The following is a 20,207-nucleotide window of genomic DNA, read 5'->3' as shown; positions in this document are numbered from 1 at the left end:
CTGATCCAACCACGCTTTCTGCAGAACAAATTATCATTATGATTCCAAGTGCTACAATGACAGTTTAGTTGTATTGAGCCCAGTTACCTCAGCAATAATTCTTTGGTGTTGATTCTGAATGGCATCTACCATATTGGGAGTTATTAAAAATTGCAGTTGTAATTTATAGCTTACTACTCTTCCCTTTTCCTTCTGGGGTTTCTGGATTATGGATAGGAGATTAATTGATCATTGAGATGTTCAGTGTCTACCGACCTGCTTCGTTAAACCAAACTACTTGGCTTCCAATGGATTTGTTACTTGCATTGATTCCAGCATACCGGTGCAAACCTTGAAACCCATATTCAAGTTTATTAGGGAAAATTTGAGGAAAAATAAAAAAGGAAGGAAAATAGGGAGGAAAAGTTTCATGTCTACTATTTCAAACTTATTATTAAGTATTTTAACTCTTATATACAAACATTAAATAATTTAAAGGTATGTAAATTTTTAACTAATTTTAATTATTTTTTATTTTTTAATTTTTTAATTATAAAATCAAACTTGGAAAAAAATTGTTTTCTTAACATTTTTTCCCCAAAAAGTTGAAGAAAAATACAAAAAGAAAAAAAAACAGGGAAAAGTAAAAATAAAATATTTTTATATTTTATTTTTGAACTTATTTCACTTATTTTAACTTTTTATATAAAGATTAGAATATTTAAAACATATAAGTTTCTAATTAATTTAAAACATATTTAATTTTCTATCATATTTTTCATAACAAAATCCATCATAAAGTATTATTTTTTACCAATTTTTTTTCACAGTACTTCCCTGCATCAAACTACAAACACCTGACTTTCTCAGGTGGTTGTATTTCTTGCCAACTTCCAGTTTTTCTTACAATTTAGCATAAAAGATCTCTCTATTGCTTAAAATGATGTCGAATGACTTGGCAACTAATACTGGTTTAACATATGGATTTTGTTTCACATTTAAATTACAATTGATCATCTAAGCAATTGGATGGGTGCTATAGAAGGAAAGTTACTATTATGGTACATCCGTTCTAATTAACCTCTATTAAAACCCATAAATGAGAAAATAATGAGAAAAAACATCAATCATTCCGCATCTGTGGCTTCATCTTCATCTTCCTCCAGGATGTAGACCAAAGCACGCTTTCTTGCAGCAAAGACACATGCCACGCCTCTGGATGCTGTCACATTAAATTTTAAAGAAAAGCGTCATGACATCTGAACAATTAACCGTTAAAAACAATGTTTCATTAATACTTCCGCTCAGGTTCTCACAGACGGAACAGAAAATGCTTCCAATAGTATTGTTAGATGGAGGTTAAGTGACAAAATTTCCCTTCTCTTTTTTTTTTCCTTCTGGCACAAGTAAGAAGTGTCCAAACTACCACGATCTAAATTAACACTCCCAAATACACCCCTTGGTGGTGAGTGATACAATCAACTTATACTAACAGTATCTTCTAATTTTTAACCCCTATGATATGGTTCTTTTAGATCTGAAATCATATTAGACTCAACCACTGTTGTATTTGGCCTTCTTTTAATCACCTTATCATTATCAATAGGAAAAGAACTAAAAGTGCGTTTGACAGTAATTCTTGAAAGTATTTTTAACATTTCTAATATTTGAAAGACAGCATTTTCAAGTATTAGAAAGACTCGAAATATTTCCAAAAATCACTACACACGCACTCTAAGCTATATTGGCTAAATCAGTGACCATGATGAATATGACATAACAGTGATGATGAACAACTAATGGCACTGAGTTGCTAAGTAGCATTGCATGATGTTCAATCTCAAAGGTTGACAAGATTCATGGGTGTGCTATATTTTTGTCAAGGATGAATTTAAGTGAACCTCAAGAGTTTGGAAGAACTTTAGAGCCAGTTTAAATTTCCCATGAAAGAACTTTTATTTTGTTGCCTATAGTATTGGATGGCACATGTACTTTTGTAGAACATCACACTTCTCTTGGAAGTTCACATGCCCCCTAAACAAATAGTTAAGCACTAGTTTTTTTCTTGTTACCACATGAACATCAACTCATATCAAGAAAGCCTTGACCACAATAATTCAAATCCAACAGCACCAAAAATTTTTTTCTTCCTCTCTTCATTTATTTATTTTTGTTGGACAGCAAATTTGTCTAAAAGCTTAAGCTTGTAAGATTTGGATCCCCGATATATATCATGCTTTTTAACACCCTCCCTTATATGCAGCCTCATACCTGCATATAGAGAGATAAACTCGTAGACAAACAACCACAATCAGCCTCCTTTGGGCTCACATATGGGGTAGTAAATTGTGGAAATAAATATACAATGAGGTTTGAACACATGACCTCTTGTCAAACAAGGCTTTGATATTATGTTAGACAATCAATTTTCCTAAAAGCTTAAACTAGTAAGATTTGGGTTCGTAATGTATATCATGCTCTTTAACTATTTTTATTCAACTCTATCTAGAGTCCTTTCCTCGGTTGAATTTTTGGCAATCATGGCTTTTTATAGCATCTCAACCCACACTCCCCTGTAATGGGGTATTCATTGGGCTCTATTTGTAGATACCTCATCATATTCTTAATTGAAAGAATCTCTAATATCTGACAGAGGCATTCATTGTTCATTATTGTTATACTACTTCACACCAGCTCTTAACTGATCAATGTATGTACTGTAAAACATAACTGGGCCTTATATGTAAAAATAAATGAATTTTTAAAGGTTCTCCCCATTGTTTACTGTCCCAGATCTGAGAAATGATCTTCCTTTAAGAAACGGTTTACACACATGCATGCATTTCAGATGGATGCATTTGCAAATATTTAAATCAGTCATAAGTATGACATTTCAGGATTCCAATCATTAGTCAACATGTAAATTCAGCATTCACTCTTTAGAGTCAGTCAATTGAACTCCATGTTGACTACTTGTTCTTTATAAAATTTCAGAAGCATAACAAACTGAAACAAAATTAGAAACTTACCACTCACTGCCAAGGGAGCAATTGCAGAGTGAGGAATGCTTCGGACCTTTTCATTCTCCATTTGCAGGTAAGTGATAGAGTCCTAAAATCACATCATCTTGAGAAATGATTACTAAACATTAAAGAACCTAAAAGAAAATACTTAGCAAAAAAGCAGCAAGAGAAGGATTGAAATTCATGAAAAATTTCAGTCCTACAAAAATTAATTGTTTGAATGCTGTGTGGAACGCGATGCTCCAGAATGCCTGGATAACTGTAGGGCATACCTCGAACAGGTAAAAATTCTGTGAATGGCCCAAACAGACGCATATATGTGAGGAGAAACTCAAAAGAATACATAAAATAATAGAAGCAAATCAGCAAGGATTTCCACTTGGGACTTGGGAGAAATTCATACTTCCCTAGAAATTAAAGCTTTAGAACAAAGGCTAGAGATTGAGGAAGGAACAGGAACAGAAGGCCAATGTATTTCCTGAGAATGAATTGGTATATTTTCCCTTGAGATTTGGACTCTTAAATCAAGACTGGGTGTAACTAATAAAGATTCAATCCAGCCATAGGTGACCCTACAGCTCTTAGGTTCATTGATCCTCTCCAGACTCAAAATTCTCAGCTTTCCTTCACCAATCAAGCGTAAGTCTAACTTGCTAGTTGTGATTAATAGATACTTAAATTTATAAAATTACTAAAATTTATTTACGGTTATAAACTAAATAAAGATGGCCTATTTCTAAAGCTAAAGGACCTTAAAGATAAGACACAAAAGAACGATTATGAAGGCATATTAGAACTAAAATATTTACAGAGTTTGCAATCACATTTAGGAGTAAAACCCTACAAAATAGTTTGGTCTTCTTATAAGTTACTCACCCTAAGAAATTTAGATAAGCTCAGCAAATACAAGAAGGATATACCTTTAGTTCATGCAACTTCCAATAGTTTAAATTGGTGGATCTTGGAACAGAAACAAATGGAAGGTCAGTGACTTGTACAACCAGCATATGAGCACTTCCAGAGCTTTCAGAAGTGCTGGTGGTTTCATTTAATAGCAGAACCATTTGACTTTCCTGTTTTCAACAAGGGTACATTAGAGAACAAATCAAGTATTGAAACTAAAATATATAGAGCATGCATTCTAGTTCATTACTTTATATAGAGAAAGATCAACACAGTGATAACCATCAGGAACAGATAATAATACAGCTTCCAGTGAAGTATAACCCTTCTTCACACTGCTCGAGTCATGCATAAAACCCCTTGCTATGCCTATACAATTTGCAACATCTGAGAAAGACTCATCAGGTACTTTGAATGCAATGTAATCAATAAATCTGTGTTGACATGTTTGATAAGTTGAAACAGCCTGGGAGATATCCTACAGACAAAAGGAAACTATTAGATTGTAAATTGGACTGAAGTAGCAAAAATATAGAACCTACTTGTGTAATGATGATAGATGGGGATGAAGGATGATACAAATTGAAATTCATGAATAATAGCTGATAAGCACTTAAAATATGGCGCACACAATCAAGATCTTCAGGGAGAAATTTGTAAAGACTTATGCAATGAACCAGTACCTTGTAGTATGATATTGACATAGGAACATTGAACGGTGAAGATGGACAAGGAAACATTGGCAGTAAATCCTCACAAAGTATCTTTTCTGAAACTGTAGTGAAGGGCATTGCGAAAGCCTCCTTGAAGCTGAGATTATGGAGTCACTTGAGAAGGCATTTATATCTTGTAGTAAATGCAAGAGGATATATTCAAAGAAGTTGATCATTAGCTAAGTTCTTATCATGAGATAGAATTCCAGAATATATTTCTTTGAAAGCTTTTTGGAAATTAGGTCTGAGCATCTTTCGTAAGTATTGCCTTCTAAATAAACTGACTAGAGCACTTCACAAAACAAAGCAGAATTTTCCCTCATTTGGAAACCTAAGATGCACAGTGTGTCATCCTTCGCTATGTGAGCATCTTCATCAGCAGTTTGACATTATGAATCATATAGAACCCGGAACAGGAGAAAAAAAAAGAAGGGATACCTAGACTCCATCTGTTGAAATTCTTTAGCCATTGTTCTTTGCAGATATTCAGAATCTGAAAACCCTCCAAGCTGAACTAGTTCTTTAATCTTCTGCATTGTTTCCCTGTAACAAAAACCAGATTATTGAAGAACATAAGGTAGTAAAAACATGAAGTTCTATAAACTAGAGCAGGATGGTAGTCAAAATCATGAAGTTCTATAAACTAGAGCAAGATAAATATACTCGAAATTACAAATCCCATATAACTAAGCACTCAGATACAAAATAAGAGTGCAGATATGGTATTATACGGTATTGAATATGTTACCTTTCCCCAATAACAAACCACTGTAGCAATGGCATTTAACAAATGGAATCCTGGTTACATACCCTTCCAGTTTCCACTCTATTATTGAGGATTAAAATGAAAAGATGACAGGCAAGGAAGGAAAACACAGGAAATAAGTTTCTTGTCTTGTTAATGATACATCAGTGTTTGGCTGGTCTTTCTGAATCTACTATAAGCAAATATTTAACCTCAACATTTTCCACAAGTGAAAGAGGTCTACCTACAGAGAGAACGCCAAAAAATTGTGATTTTTTGGTATTCTATCAGGCATGTTGAGGAAAATTGGACTTGCCTGTCTCTTTAGAATTTCAGTAGTTTGAAAGCATAATTCTAGTACAAAATTTAGTTTTTAATAGAATGTAGTCTACGAACATTTTTACTTGACTGGGGAATCCAAACGTTTCGTCAACTGTCTACTGGTGTTTTAGGGGGTGGGGTTGGGGGGTGATTATCAACCACTATTAAATTAGAACTTTTTCTATAGTATCTTCCAAGTTAATAAATACCTATTGCAGCTTTAGTGAGAAATATATCATTAGTTCCTTACAGGCTTGACCCATGTTCTACAAGGCTTTAACCAGAGATTTTACTCTCGCTGCATTTTCCTTTTTCTCTTCAATTCTATTTTTCTTGTGGCGTCCCTAAAAATAGGAAAAAAGAAATTAAAATGGATGTCCGTCTTAACATAAATCAAATTAAAATGGATGTTCATCTAACACAAATCATATCATTTCCAGCATGGGATGAACAGTGGGAAGGAAAAACTATGAACACAAAATGAGCACAGATAAGATTCCTGCGTACCAGTCCCCTGAAGTTTTTGAAGGGTCATGCATTCCTTTTTGTATTAAAAGAACTATACCCTCATTCACAATCTTTAAATGGTTTACAACTAATAACAGTCTCAGATGTCTAACTGTATGCAGTTCTATCAAAATTGCACAAGGCTAAGGCAAACTAAAACAATATGCAGAAAACATGAAGAAAAAAAAAATTCTATTTTTGGATAGGCACGATAAAACATTAATGCACCTATTAGTATAACATGTAGAAAACATGTTACATCATACATAGGTCAAGGCTGTAAGTGTTAGTTTGGTATACGTTGCAGCCTCAAATCTTAACAGCTTAAGTTTTTAGGAAAGTTGATAGCTTAGCATGATATCTAAGCTAGAGGTATTGAGTTTAAGAGACCTTTAGTTTGTGTCCTTCCTACTGCTACTATCCCTATATCTACTATTTATCTACCACTATTGATTTGTCTCTCTGTGCCTGGGTTTGGGTTTGGGTTGCACTCCTCATATAAGTGAGGGAGTGGGTTAGCTTAATATACATTGTGGGCTCAAATCTTAATATCTTAAGCTTTTAGGAAAGTTGGTAACTTAACAGTGAGTAATGAACATATTATATGAGACATGATTATCTGGGTTGAGAAGGTAACTTACAATTCAATTTCAATATTGTGATCAACCTCAGATAGTTCCAGCAATTGCCTAACAGGATCTTGATCATACAAAAACCTCAAGAATATAATGACAAGTTCACTACCAAAACCAAAACATTTGATTAGCAAAAAGAAGAAAGAAAAAAGGGAATCTTTAAGCAAAGAAACATTAAGGAGTTCCTAGAAGTCAAACCTATTGAATGGTAGAAGCTGATCACTTGTTTCTGACATTAAAAGCTTTATACATTTTAGAAGCCAGCTGAAGAAATTTGAAAACTGAAAAAGGAAATTCAAATGTTAGAGCTCACAGATGAGAATAATAGAAATCTGTGAGATATGAATGTCCTTGCTTTCAATGTGGACATTGTCAAAGGTGTAACAATATGCTGAGAACTCAAGCACAAGCCTGATACTTAGTCAAAAAAGTCATATCAAAATTTAAGCATTTTAAAATAAGACTAGAATTTGCCTCTACCATTTCAAAGGGTTGATTAATCTCTCTCATGAGGTCAAATGTTGGCCTTTTTGTTTGTAAAACTTTATTCAACTCAAATAATGATGTAATGATGCAATGATGTGGAAGTAGGAAATTTCAATTAAATGCTTTCATGATTTATTACGAGTCTTTCATACACAACGAAGAATTGAGTTGGTGAATCAATCATACTGTGTTGATTGAAGACACGGATTAAAAAATAACTCATTTATATATTAAATTATCTTTTATATTATTAAAATCAATAGCCACAATCTGCTGCCATTTTCTTGGGCTCTTGAAGAAGGGGGAGGGGGGAATTGTAATAGACCAAACCTCAAGCATATTTTGCATGGGGTGGTCATGAGAAGATTCAATGTCTGTGTTTCATTCTTGACAGACCAGAGGATAAGTATTTTTTCAAATCTTTGTAAAGGTAACCCTTTAGTTTCATTAAATACAATAAGATAAAATAAAATAAAAGAAAAGAAACATTTTCGTTATGTGGATTTAGAAACATTTTGTGGATTTTTTTCAAACATTTCTATGAGTTTTGATCAATTCCTATTCCATTGCTATTTTTTTCTTCTGAATTTCCATTCAATATTTCCTGAGATTCCTGTAAAATCCAACTACTGATATTCCGTGACTTTGCAATATTTTCATCCTTGGTTCATACACATATGGCTATATATTTGGAAAAGAAGAGAGGAAAAATAAAGGAGAAGCATACCTGCTGCACTGCAGATGAAAGAATCATCATAAAGCGTTCAACTTGTACAAGCAACATACCAGCTTTTTCTGTTGCATTATCTATAAGTCTCTCATCCAATCCTATAACCTTATAGCGTGTACGCCATCTTGAAAGGCCTCTGAGTTCCCCCATTCGAAATCCAATAATTTCTGCAGCAGGCTGGGAAATGGATATTTATCTTTAGTTTTGATTCAATCCCCTTGGCATAAGGAACATGAAAAATAAAACTATATTAGGTACAGAAATTAATTAACCTTAGAACAAAGTGTAAAGCATAAACACAGTAATGCACCAAAACTTGAACAAAATGAGCCAAAAAAAAAAAAAGAAAAAAAAACCTTGTTAGCCTCATTGTAGGGTGTTAAATTTGAAAATCCATGTCTATTGTTAATCAGCTTCAGCCTTCAATTGACAATTATGAGTTTGAACTTAAATATCCTTTTTACATGATATAGGATAGTCAAAGCTATCTGTTAGATTCTAAGATGGCTATTTCTACACTTCTATAGATGTTTTGACTGTCTAGATGATGATATATTAGTAATTGCTCATGTATATGCATATGATGATGATATTTCTATACCATTTGATTGACATAGGTGCACCACACAGTTTACATTTTATGCCTATGGTTCTATTTGCTCACTTATATTTTATATTTCACATGGCAAAATCAAATTTGAATTTGAATTTGTTTTTCGATAGACAACAAAATCATGTATTAACAAACGTCATAAAGAGGGGGTGGACCCAACGTATACAGGTAGTATACACAGAACCCCAAGCAAGTTTTCTCTTGGGGTTGTTAATTTGGTAAAGAAGTGTTAGTCACTATCTAGACAAGTTTTCTCTTATTTCAGCACTTTCTCTCTATTTCGGCATATATCTCCCAGCATGGGAAGCTAACCTCCTTTTAAATCATTCACATCCCACACAAAACATGACTTAAAAGAAGCTCCTAAAGAAAGGCCTACATGTGTAGAAGAAAGCAGCCTACTACCATACACTCAAAAAAGAAGCCTAGCTTTCCACCTTCTCCACTTCACCAATTGAGATTATCTCACTCTTCTGCAGACTAATTTTCGAATGCAACACCCAAACTATTCATGTGGATCAAGCATTAACCTGCCACCCAATCCATCTATCCACCCAATCTATCTATCTACCTATCTATCTATTTATATTATTTACAATCATAAATGAATTGCAATCCTTATCAATCATGAGACCCTTTTTTTTTTGAGATAGGTTAGACTGAAACTCAAATAAGACTGACAAATCAACAGAAAAAGAAAAATAAAAAATCAGAAATGAAGCTGAGGTGGTTTCTTCCCTTCTAAAAATGTCACATCTTTAATCCAATTCCTCATGGGGAACCTTGCCTGGAGTAAAAGAGACCAATCTCCTATCCTCTATTTCCAGCTTAGATGATATCTATATAGTTATGAAAGCATGCATTTAAATTGGTTTATGATATTGTTAAGAATTCAAAATTCATAAAACATTACCATGCTTATTTTTACACTTAATATTAATTTTTGGTTGTCTTGAAAATAAAAAATGGAAAATGATAAAAAGGTAATTCATAAAAGTCAATAATTATCTGAAAATAAATCAGTTTGAATTTCTTATTCCTATTCATGAATTGAGAAGTCTTTTCTTGACTTATGAGGGGAATTTCTGAGATATGCAGAGATTATTTATTTATTGTTTCTTCCATTTTCATTAGACCTAAGACACAGTGTTACGACTTCAAATCATCCCATGAATTGGCCAAGTCAAGCCATTCCTATTTGAGTTGGAATCGAGTTACTGCTGAATTGCACAATACCGACTTGTATATCAGACTCGTGAACAACCAAACACATATTTATTGGTTGTTGATGAGTCAACAAACTGTTTCAGTAAATGTATTGGCTGATACTTTTAACCATGTTATGAACAATTTGAACTAAACATGTTGAAGTGTCTACAGACTCAGGATATCACATTGTGCTGGTTTCAGTGTCCACAAAATCAGATTGCAAACTAATATCAGTATAAATTAAAGGCTTTTGTGGGATGAAGTGAAGCATTTCCTGTTTCTTACTTCTATTCATTCCATATACAGAACCCTAGCTCTTGGTCGTATGCCCAAACAATGGATCTAATCACTGATTGGCTCAGTTCTAGAAGATATACAAGAAAAAATAGCATGAGAAGTCAATTCTTGCAAATGCAAATATACATTAATTGCAGAGAAATACAATAGCACACCTGGAGATGATCAAGGACAATAAACTGAAGTTCTTTTCCTGCATTACTCACAGCCTTAGATACACGCTTGAGTCCCTAGTTAGTAATAGACTCACTGTGTCAAATATAACATTATAATTTTCTATCATAATTTGAAAACTTTACATAAGTTTGAGTGTACCACTTCACCAAGCGAGCTAACTAGAAATTGATGAAGTGGTGGACTTGTCCGAGCACCACATAAAAGGCTAAGAAACTCCTCCTGGGGTGATGAGTCCAGTCCTATATAAGAGGGGAAGAAACCCATGAATGGAGAAAACAAAAAATAAACAGAAAATATCACCATTCAACTAAAAGTGTTTTATCAGCAGTTACCATGGTCAATAATCAGAGAAGAAAGAGAATCGAATTTCTCATGAAACATGTGCATGGCATCAGACCATTGCTTACACATGACAGACAGTGATGCCCGGATAACCTCAGTTAAATCCTCAATGTTAGAAGCCTGTTGAGCTACCTGATGCAGCTCATTCTTCCTAAATGAGGCAGAGAAAGAGAGGTGAGTCAACTGTAATTATGTATCAGAGTCTACAAACTTTAAGAAAAGACAAGAATCAATTTGATTATGCAGAAAAAGGTTTTCATCAATATCAGAAATGTCTGACTAGACTATCTATTAAACAATTAGACTAACTAGTAACATAAAGTGAACAATATCAGGTGGTCCCCTTTTGTTACATACTTTAGAGCTGCAGAATGTTTAGTGGGTCCACGGCTCTAAAGTATGTAACAAAAAGGCACACTTCTCAATGGAATTTTTTGAAGACATAAATAAACAATAAAAAATGGATTGCTGGAAAAATACATAGCCTTATAGCACTAGAAAAAGGTGGGGCTCAACAACGACAATAATAATAGTAATAGTAACAAAAATAATGATAGTAATAATAGTGATGAATATGATGATCACACTGACTATAAGTGTAATACTCTGCAAAGAGAAAAGACACATGGATTTCTCACCATTAATGGAAACCTGTCAAGGAGGCAAGATTTTACTCTGACATTTAACAGTACACAATGATGACAATGTCCTATAACTTGCTGATTATAGAAAGCTCAATGTGATTCATATTAATCAGCCATGAAAGATGCAATACTTCTATTTGTTACTAAACTAAACCGATACAGAGCTCAGAATTAACATAGAGTCACGCCTTCCAAGACAAATGGCGAAGAAAACAAAAGCAGAATAGAAAGAGAATCCTCCATAGAGAAATCAAGATGGACAAATTCAGAGGAATAGACAATTTAGTATGTATTTATGTCCAAAGAAATTGCCAGTAATCTCAAGTCCTGTGGCACAGTGAAGTTACCTCTTCCAAAAGATTGAAGTATCAAGCACTAAAGAGTGTAAGCCAAGTAGACCATGCCCAAAAATGTGTCTATCTCTTGATTCAACACTTTCTTCAACAAGTTCTCCTGAGCATGTGACTATCAAATGGCAAAGATCTTTTGACAAAGCAACCTAAGGGCAAACACATATAACAATATCAGCTTGCTCTAGAAGACTGGCCAACCTGTAATAAACTATTAAAACTGAAATCTGAAATAAAAAGGGTCAAAGATGCTGCTAGCAACTCAACATAGATGATCATTCTTTCAATAGATTAATTGAACAGCTGAACCTTCCAGGCAAGAAGACGATTTCTATGCCCAAGCTTACACATTTGAATATCAATTATGCACTGATAATGGCTTAGTTTCTTTTGGATTCTCTATTCCCAATAATTAATAAATTTCATTAGAGGTCAAAGATGGGAAAAATAGAAGAGACAACATAGTATAAACAAGGAATATAAACAACTAATAGCCTGGACCTAGGTAAATAACTGATAATTGCATTATGCTAATTATTTGGATTTTTTTTTAAACATTACAGGAAATATAATTTCTTCCTTTATTTTGTTTTTTAATTTTAAAGGGATTTATTTTCTTTCAATCAGAAAACCAACCAACTTCCATCACATCCTTCCCAGACCTTGAACTAAGTAAGATTTTTAGGTTCCCTATGTGCCCTGGTTTTCTGCTTCCCATGCCAAAAATCTATAGACTTCAATCTCCAGTTTCAGTTGTTTCTTTGACAGGTACAATGTCCAGTTTCAGTTGTTCAACTGCCTGATTAGTTGGATAGCTGCTCCCATACCCTAACAATCCCCCTCCCGCTCCTCACCCTCTTGGGAAACTTAAAATTATAACCATGACTGTGATACCACATGTTGGTCCCATATTCCACCATCTTACCTAAGAACAATTGGTATTAAAATGAGCAGAAGAAAACTAGTTGGATCATGGTGGTCAGTCCACTCAGCGGTTGAACACTGATAGAGTCTGTGCAAAGATCTATCAATTAAAGAATATGATTAACAACATGATCAAGTTAGTTCAGAAGACTTCTTTTGTTAATAAACTATCACAACTTTCCCAAATTTCCCTTTTATGGACATTTGTAATGTGATTCCTGATCTTCCCACTATTTCAGCATTACCTTGGTTACACTCATTCCCAAGCCCTGTTTCTTATCCAAAATATGAAAACTGCATCTTCTTTGGCAAATCAAGTCATCCAAACCAGGAAACATAGAAAACAGGATATTCCAACATTCATGAGGATCATCAAATAGAGACTAACATTTACTGGGGCATTAACATTAATAATAACCATACCTTACAAATGGAAGCATTTAGAAGTCGGTAAGTAACTTGGTTGTCCATAAGCAGAGTAGAAACAGAAAACTCGTGTATATTCTGGTGTATCCCACAAGCAAAACGAAATTCAAATAGAAATGAAAAAGGCGTTAAAAGTGGCTCATCTACAGTAAAAATAATGAACATATTGACTAATAATCTAATTGATAAAAGAGGGAACTAAAATAAATTACAGAACGACATAAAAGAAGGGACCATGGATATTAACAAAAAAAGTTCTAGCACGGATGCAAAGCGAAGTACCACAGCTTTTTGTATGATAAGAAATAAAACAGGAAGAACACAAAAAAAGAGCAGTGTGAGAAGGGAAAATATAGCTTGAAAAGTAAGCGATGCACTGATGCTTATGAAGAATCAGTAGCAGAAGAAAATTTTCATTTCAACATTTATGAGTACACACATACAGAAAATTCAGTACATACAGCTGTTCATTTGTGGCATCGGTCTATCAGTGTAGGTTAACAAGTTTCTTTCCAAATCAAATAACTTACAATTTTTCCTATTGGGAACATGCCAAATATGCTAAAGCAAATGCTTCCATCTTTGTCTCCACTGCATAGGATGTTGAAACGTTGATGTGAAGAATTAGAAAGCTCTCCAAATGAATCTTCACTATCATCCATGAAACCTGTATCTCCAGATACCAGACCAGGCATTCGAGGAACTCTTGGAGCAGGAGGGAAGAAGCGGGAGGTACGGTCTTCATAGGCCAAGATGTTACCAGAATCCTGAAATCAAATTTACAGGAAAGGGGGAGGAAGGGGGGTGGGGTGTTGTGAAAGCAAATAAATTTTGCAGCTCTAGGAGAGGCAAAACCAAGAAATAGTTAAAGGCTTGGACCCAAAGAAAAGGGTACTGAGATTGCTGAAGAAATAACATCATAACAGCTAATAGAAAATAGAGTCAAGATAATGAAATTGTTCAACAACATACAATATCTCACAGAAGTTTGAAACTAATGCAGTTTACTGTAGTAGTCTATTGATGTGCTTGTGTGTTATATGTGCATGCCAGAAACAACATATTTATTGCAATAAATTAGTCGTTACAAAGAAGGATGATATATTCCTCCAAAAAGTACAAAATATTAAAAAAGAACACAGAGGTCCACTAATATGGAGAAGGGAACTTGCTGACATGTTTGAACCCAAAAAAATAGGCGGTGAAAGGTTAGATAATTCTAAAGATCACTATCAGTAAAAAAAGGGATTTCATAAATAAGTGGATTGAGGACACAGCAGTTCAGCAGGCCTTTCTGTTGAAGGCCTTGCTAGATGCCACAGACCTGAGCTTGAGTCTCAGGGGACTGAAACTGCCTTCATCCTTTAAATCTGCTAACCACTAATGACTGTACGCTTTCCAGTTAAAAATATCCGATAAATAATTTTATCTTAGAATACAAATTTTTGGATTATTTTACATCATGTTGTCCTAATAGATGTACCCTTAAAAGAGGGATAGTGTCACAAGTCCCTATTAGAGTTACAGAATAAGGCAATTCTTATGACTATTGTATGATATGGTCAATTCACCATCTGATCTTAATGAGGATCATCTAATACCGTTCGATGCAGATACACACACAGAGAAAAGAAAAAGATAAAACAAAGAAGACAGAACAGCCACTACAAGTTCCATAATATATATTTCATGTAAACAAAACTTTAAAAGAAGGGAGCCTCCAATGTAAAGCGGTTTTATGGTTTTTTGTGGCTAAAGAAATTTGGGGTTCCCGAGCTCCTATGTGATCTTTTTTCACTTGGGAAGTAGCATGGGGGAAAATCTCAACTATAGACATGATAATAAAGGGGGAATGCTTAATGGGGGATGGGCAATAGTTAATAGATGTCGTCTTTGCAAAGAAAGTGAAGAGTTTGCTGATCACATTTTGATCCACTGTGAGGACAAAGGTGTTATGGATGTTCCATTTATCAATTTTTGGTCAGAATTGAGTGTTTTCAGCTACAGTACGAAATTTGCACATCAAGTGGAAGTTTAAGGGTTCGGATAAAAAAAGTCACCATGTTTGGCAAATGGCCCCTCTTTACTTGTTTTGGCGTATTTGGAAAGAACGAAACCGCAGAATCTTTAATGGAGAAGAACTTGCAGACTCTAGAGGTTAAAAAATAGAGTTTCGCTAATTCCCTCTTTGATTGGTCCAAAGTTTCATTAGAAATGGGAAATTTCCCATTCTTGGCCTTCATAGATAGTCTTAGCTGCGGATAGTTTGGTTTTGAGGCTGTTTTTTTGCAGATACCTGTTGTTATTCTTTGTTTTGTTTTTTGTGTATACTTTTGTTATATTTAGGTGCACCCCCTTACATTGGCACTCTTTCAAAAGATTCTCTGTTTGCTTATCAAAAAATAAAAATAAAAATTGAAAGGTTTTACATCAAACTCAAAATGATCATATTATCTGTAAGGAGCTGAAGAAGAATAAGGCTACATATTGCATATACCCCAATCAGTTGTCCATCCTCCTCCCAGTTAAGGCACACAACAGCCACAGTATGGGACTTCATGCTTCTCAGCAATTTTCCATTCTGCTCATGTGAAAGACACTAGGAATTAGAAAAGTACATACACAGAGGAAAAGATTCATTTACTATGGCTTCATCGTCTATATACAACATAGAGAATAATTAATGGTACCAACACAGTTAAGGAATATGTGCAATAACTGAAGCATTTTTATTCCAACATATCAATCAGAATTCACAATCACATTAAAGAAAGTTATCAAGGAATCAGTTTATGTGTCTCCAGGAGCAAAATTAGTAATAAAACTGCAAACACCATAGAGTAGATAAAATAATTTTCGAGAAAGGCCATCATTATGGCAACTACAATATCTTGCTATAGGCTCTCTCTTGTTTGTTAAATTCTATTATGTCAAGTTTCTTTATATATACAACAAACTCATCATGTTGCAGACCACAAATATGTTGGTATTATTGGAGCATGAAATACATTGTGGACCCAAATCCTAATAGCTCAGGTTTTTAGGAAAATTGGTTATTGGAGCATGACTACCACCTTGCTGGTGCTTTTGAGGTAATGAGAATACTAATTTAAAAGGATTATATGCTTCACACAGCAGCCATGTATATAATACATCACATACAACTAAGATTAGCAAAATAGCATATTGAATTTTAAAATTATTACAAACTGGGATTGTAAAAGAATACAATGTGCAGAAGCTCAGTTGGAGGTTAACCATAATGACCATTGAGTTTTTTGTGACCATCTATAGAGGCAAAGAAATAATAATATGACAACAAAAGTAACAGTGAAGCAAAAGATAAGATGCAAATCAATTATAATTTGATGTAAGATTAAATCACAAATTTAGGTGACCTGAGAAAAATAAAACTAGCCAGCAACTAAATAGCATATTTTAGCAACACACCAAGATAACTCACTTCAACATCGTGCAATGAAACAGTCCCATCTTCAAGCCCAACAGCTATTGCTTTACCATCAGGACGCCAACATAAGGATGTTATGCACCTTCCTAGATAAGATTTTGGAAAAGCTTAGTAAATCCAGAATCAAGAACAAAGCAAACATACAAAACTTTAAAAGGCAACGGTAAAATAAGGAATAAATAATAATCAGTGTGAAGCTGCCAATATAGTTTTAAGTAACACCAAATTCCAGTTTATAAATTTAAACTAATGTGAACCAGAGGCAGAATTCAAAATATCAAAAAAGGGAACATGGCCAGTTTCAAATCAGATAGACCTTACCCATTTATTGTTTTTAGTTCCCAATAACTTACAATACCAGTAAAGTTATCAAACATTTGAACATGAGAAATTTTTTTTTCATAAAATCAAAAGCATTTTACAACATTTAGAAAACAAATGAAAGTAAAAATAAATAAACAAGAACAGAAAAAGTAGCTGCAGACAGTTCACATAAACTCCATGATATATAAGGTAGCATAGAACACATCCATCAAACTTTTATGGTTTTATGGTGTCCACAGAGGAGGCCAAGGATGCTGCAGCATAACTCTAATTGCAGAAGGTCAAACATGTTATGGTTTTATGGTCTCCACAGTCGTTTGTAGCTCTCAAAAGAGAAAAATATGACCTGGAATCAACAATATACTCACAAGAAAGGCTTGTAGAAAGGATTCTAAAGGAAAACAAAAAGGGATAGGTAAGCACCAGGGGAGATTGTCCATAACCTCTGCCAATTGAAACGATGCAGCAGAATCTTTGAGTCCTCTGTAACCATGGCCAACAAATCCTTCTCTGGGTTCCACTCAGCTATTTTGATCTGTCAAAGAAATCACTGAATCAGAAAATGATAAACTAGGAAGATAGGAGTGACAAAATTACATTAGAAAGTTGCATGAAAAGGTAAAAAACACACCTGAGCAGGGACTGGTTTGTCAAATTGAAGCTGAAAAGGAAGGCCCTGTTCAACCTCATCAGTTTCCATGGTGAAAGCTCAACACTTCTGTACAATTAATCAAATTATGGAATGACCATTAAAAATTGATTGGAGTAACAAAAGTGAATATATGGAAAGAACAATCTGAAAACGAATTCCAGTGATGGCCTGTTTGTAGCTGTTAAATCATTGAAAAACAAATGAAAATTCAGAAATGCATAAATTGTTCAATTTGAAATAGCTATAGAAAGACTCAAACTTTCATTTCTTTTCATTGCTTCATTTGGTTGCTGTGAAATGGGCTTTTTCTTGTACTCTCATGCAATTGAAGCATTTCTCTATTCATATCCTTTTAGTTGGGGTTTAGGGTTTAAGAGAGAGGAGTTTCTAAAATATGAGGCAGTAGTGAATTTCCCATTTGGTGCATTGCGTACAACAAATCATTTTTTGATTGAATAATTTGTTATGCATATAATAATATTTTGTTCAAACAGTACCAAAGCAAATCTGAATATGAAACTTAATATTTAGAACTTCTTCATTAAAGAAACAAAAACATCCACTCTTGCCTGTTGCAACTATTTAGGTATTTGAGGAGCAGTTGGAATCATGTATTTGGATTGGAATACAATGACTGGAATCCGGTTGTATCGAAATGGATGGATTTCTAATTCAACAGTACCATGATATTTCATGAAATAGTGGCTCGGCTTTTCATCAAAAAGCTTGCGTGCATCATCCAAACTACTAGCATCCATCATTTAATACTAAACGAAACTCAATACTATAACAAATCTAGCTCACTAGTTAAGAAAGTTCAGAAATAAAACACCACCAAGTGCTTGATTCAAAAGAAAAAACAAGTAAATCCAACAATCTCATCTAAAGAAGTCAAACAAATGAATTCAAGTTTAACAAACCTTCAGCGTCCGATTTAACCTCAACCTCCTGAAAAATTTAAATCAAACTAAAAGCGAGCCTAGCTCATGCAAATACACAAAAAGAACTAGGGTTGGGATCTGAAAGCAAAAATCAGTAGAGACAGTGGAGAGAAAACTCGAAGGAGATGAGACCAAGATTGGCGTAGCTATACGTGAGAGAGACGAATAATAAGGTCAGGTCGACGATCGACTTAGCTCGTCGTGAAATCTTCAGTCGCTGACTTATAAAATAAAGCCTGTTTAGTCTTATATGAAATATAAGGAATTTGGAATCCAAAACAACAGAATAGAGTAAAAATTTTCTTTGCTTTTCTCAGAAATTTCCCAGCAACCGAACGCAAGGTTAGCCCAAGAAGAAAAAGCCGAAGAGATTAGCTGAAGAGCCAGAGTAATCGCTAGAAAATCAAGAGCAATGAAATGAAAATGGCGGGAATACGCACATCACAACGCTGCAATCAAGAAATTGTTATAAATACGGGCGGATATTGGTCCATTATGGCCCAGTAGGCCCATTAATACTTACAGGACTTTCTGGTGTCGCGATGTTGAACATGCGGGTGCCGTACTAACTTCGTGCCCAGGCCATATAGATTAGTACTTTAGTACATTGTCATATAACCAATAATAAAAATAACGGTAATTACGGATATATCGGTACTTTAATTTTACGGATATATCGAAGATATATTTACTAATATTTAAAAAAAAAATATCAGTAAGGTTAAAATTGTTAAAAACTCATAAAAATATAAAGAAAACCTCATAATAATATAATTAGAAGTATAATAGACATTTTAAAGTTATTTTATTAAAAATTTTGATATATATATAACATGATTTATCATATTTAATAATAATATCGTATGCATCGATAAAAATATGAATTTTATAAGTCTACATTTATTATTAAATTATATATAATATTACGATATTTGATTATAATATGTCTAATTTTAAAATATACATTAATATTAAAATATAATCCATTTAATTCAATTATATTAAACAATATAAAATATATATATATATATATATATATATATATATAAATTTTTAATATTTAATTAAGTATGAATGATATTAAAAACATTATGAAGAAAATTATATAATTTTTATATTTTTGATAATTAATAAAAAGAAAATTTTGCATTTAATTATAAAATAATTATAATTAATTTGCTCTTTAAAATATTTTTTTAATATTTTCTTTATATAATGAGTTTAAGTATATATAAGTTTAGTCCACGTTATATAATAAGGACAAATTAACCCAAATGGCAAGTGGATTGAGGTTTGGGGTCCAAATCCCCTTTGAAGCAAAAGGGGAGGGCATTGTAGCGGACTGTAGCACATTGACTTCACTGTAGCGGACTTCCGTTGACCATGCGATATATCGAGAAAAAATCGCCTATTTATCGTGAGATATCCCGAAATATCGTGATATTTCTTCATGAAATATTGAGACATTTTCTTCCTTGCATATAACTATAGGTGATAATGGGCTGAGACAGGGCCGGCCCAATTTTGGACTATTGGGCTATGACTGGGCTGATTTCTATTGTTGCAACTCAATAGTGAGGCCCGGATGAAAGCCCACTGAAGCTTGAACCAGTGCATTTTGCTTTGAAGATTTTCAATCCATGATTAAATTAATTAGGGTCAAAGTCAGTTTCGGGTTTCATAAATCTGATATATGACCTAATTTTTAAATTAATTAATAAAGCAAAAAAAAAAAAAAAGAACAAATACACATTTGTTTGCCCTTTAAAGAAATGAAGACATTAAGATATTTTAACT

General features: G+C 33.7%; 1 protein-coding gene across 2 annotated transcripts; it reads right to left on the bottom strand.

The window, feature by feature from the left end:
* Positions 1-888: 888 nt before the first annotated feature.
* Positions 889-17,537, bottom strand: LOC100255109 (anaphase-promoting complex subunit 4). 2 transcript variants are annotated; one of them, XM_019218033.2, is made up of 20 exons: positions 17,449-17,537; positions 17,241-17,352; positions 16,488-16,579; positions 15,522-15,605; positions 13,555-13,791; positions 13,022-13,102; positions 11,672-11,823; positions 10,671-10,831; positions 10,477-10,577; positions 10,317-10,391; positions 8,040-8,219; positions 7,025-7,107; positions 6,833-6,931; positions 5,057-5,161; positions 4,589-4,715; positions 4,156-4,383; positions 3,923-4,075; positions 3,275-3,292; positions 3,009-3,090; positions 889-1,201 (listed from the first exon to the last, which is right to left on the bottom strand). In XM_019218033.2, the coding sequence occupies exons 1-20, from the start codon at positions 17,515-17,517 to the stop codon at positions 1,107-1,109; spliced, it is 2,334 nt and encodes a 777-aa protein (XP_019073578.1). In that variant the 5' UTR covers positions 17,518-17,537; the 3' UTR covers positions 889-1,106. The 2 variants fall into 2 exon arrangements, with proteins under 2 accessions (XP_019073578.1, XP_010646155.1); XM_010647853.3 differs by lacking the exon at positions 3,275-3,292.
* Between the last annotated feature and the right edge of the window lie 2,670 nt (positions 17,538-20,207).

This window comes from Vitis vinifera, chromosome 10 (assembly GCF_030704535.1).
Source record: "Vitis vinifera cultivar Pinot Noir 40024 chromosome 10, ASM3070453v1".
In the NCBI taxonomy this organism is placed as follows: Eukaryota; Viridiplantae; Streptophyta; class Magnoliopsida; order Vitales; family Vitaceae; genus Vitis; species Vitis vinifera.
Note: the sequence above shows the minus strand (reverse complement) of the source record. Positions and strands in the feature narration are given on the sequence as shown.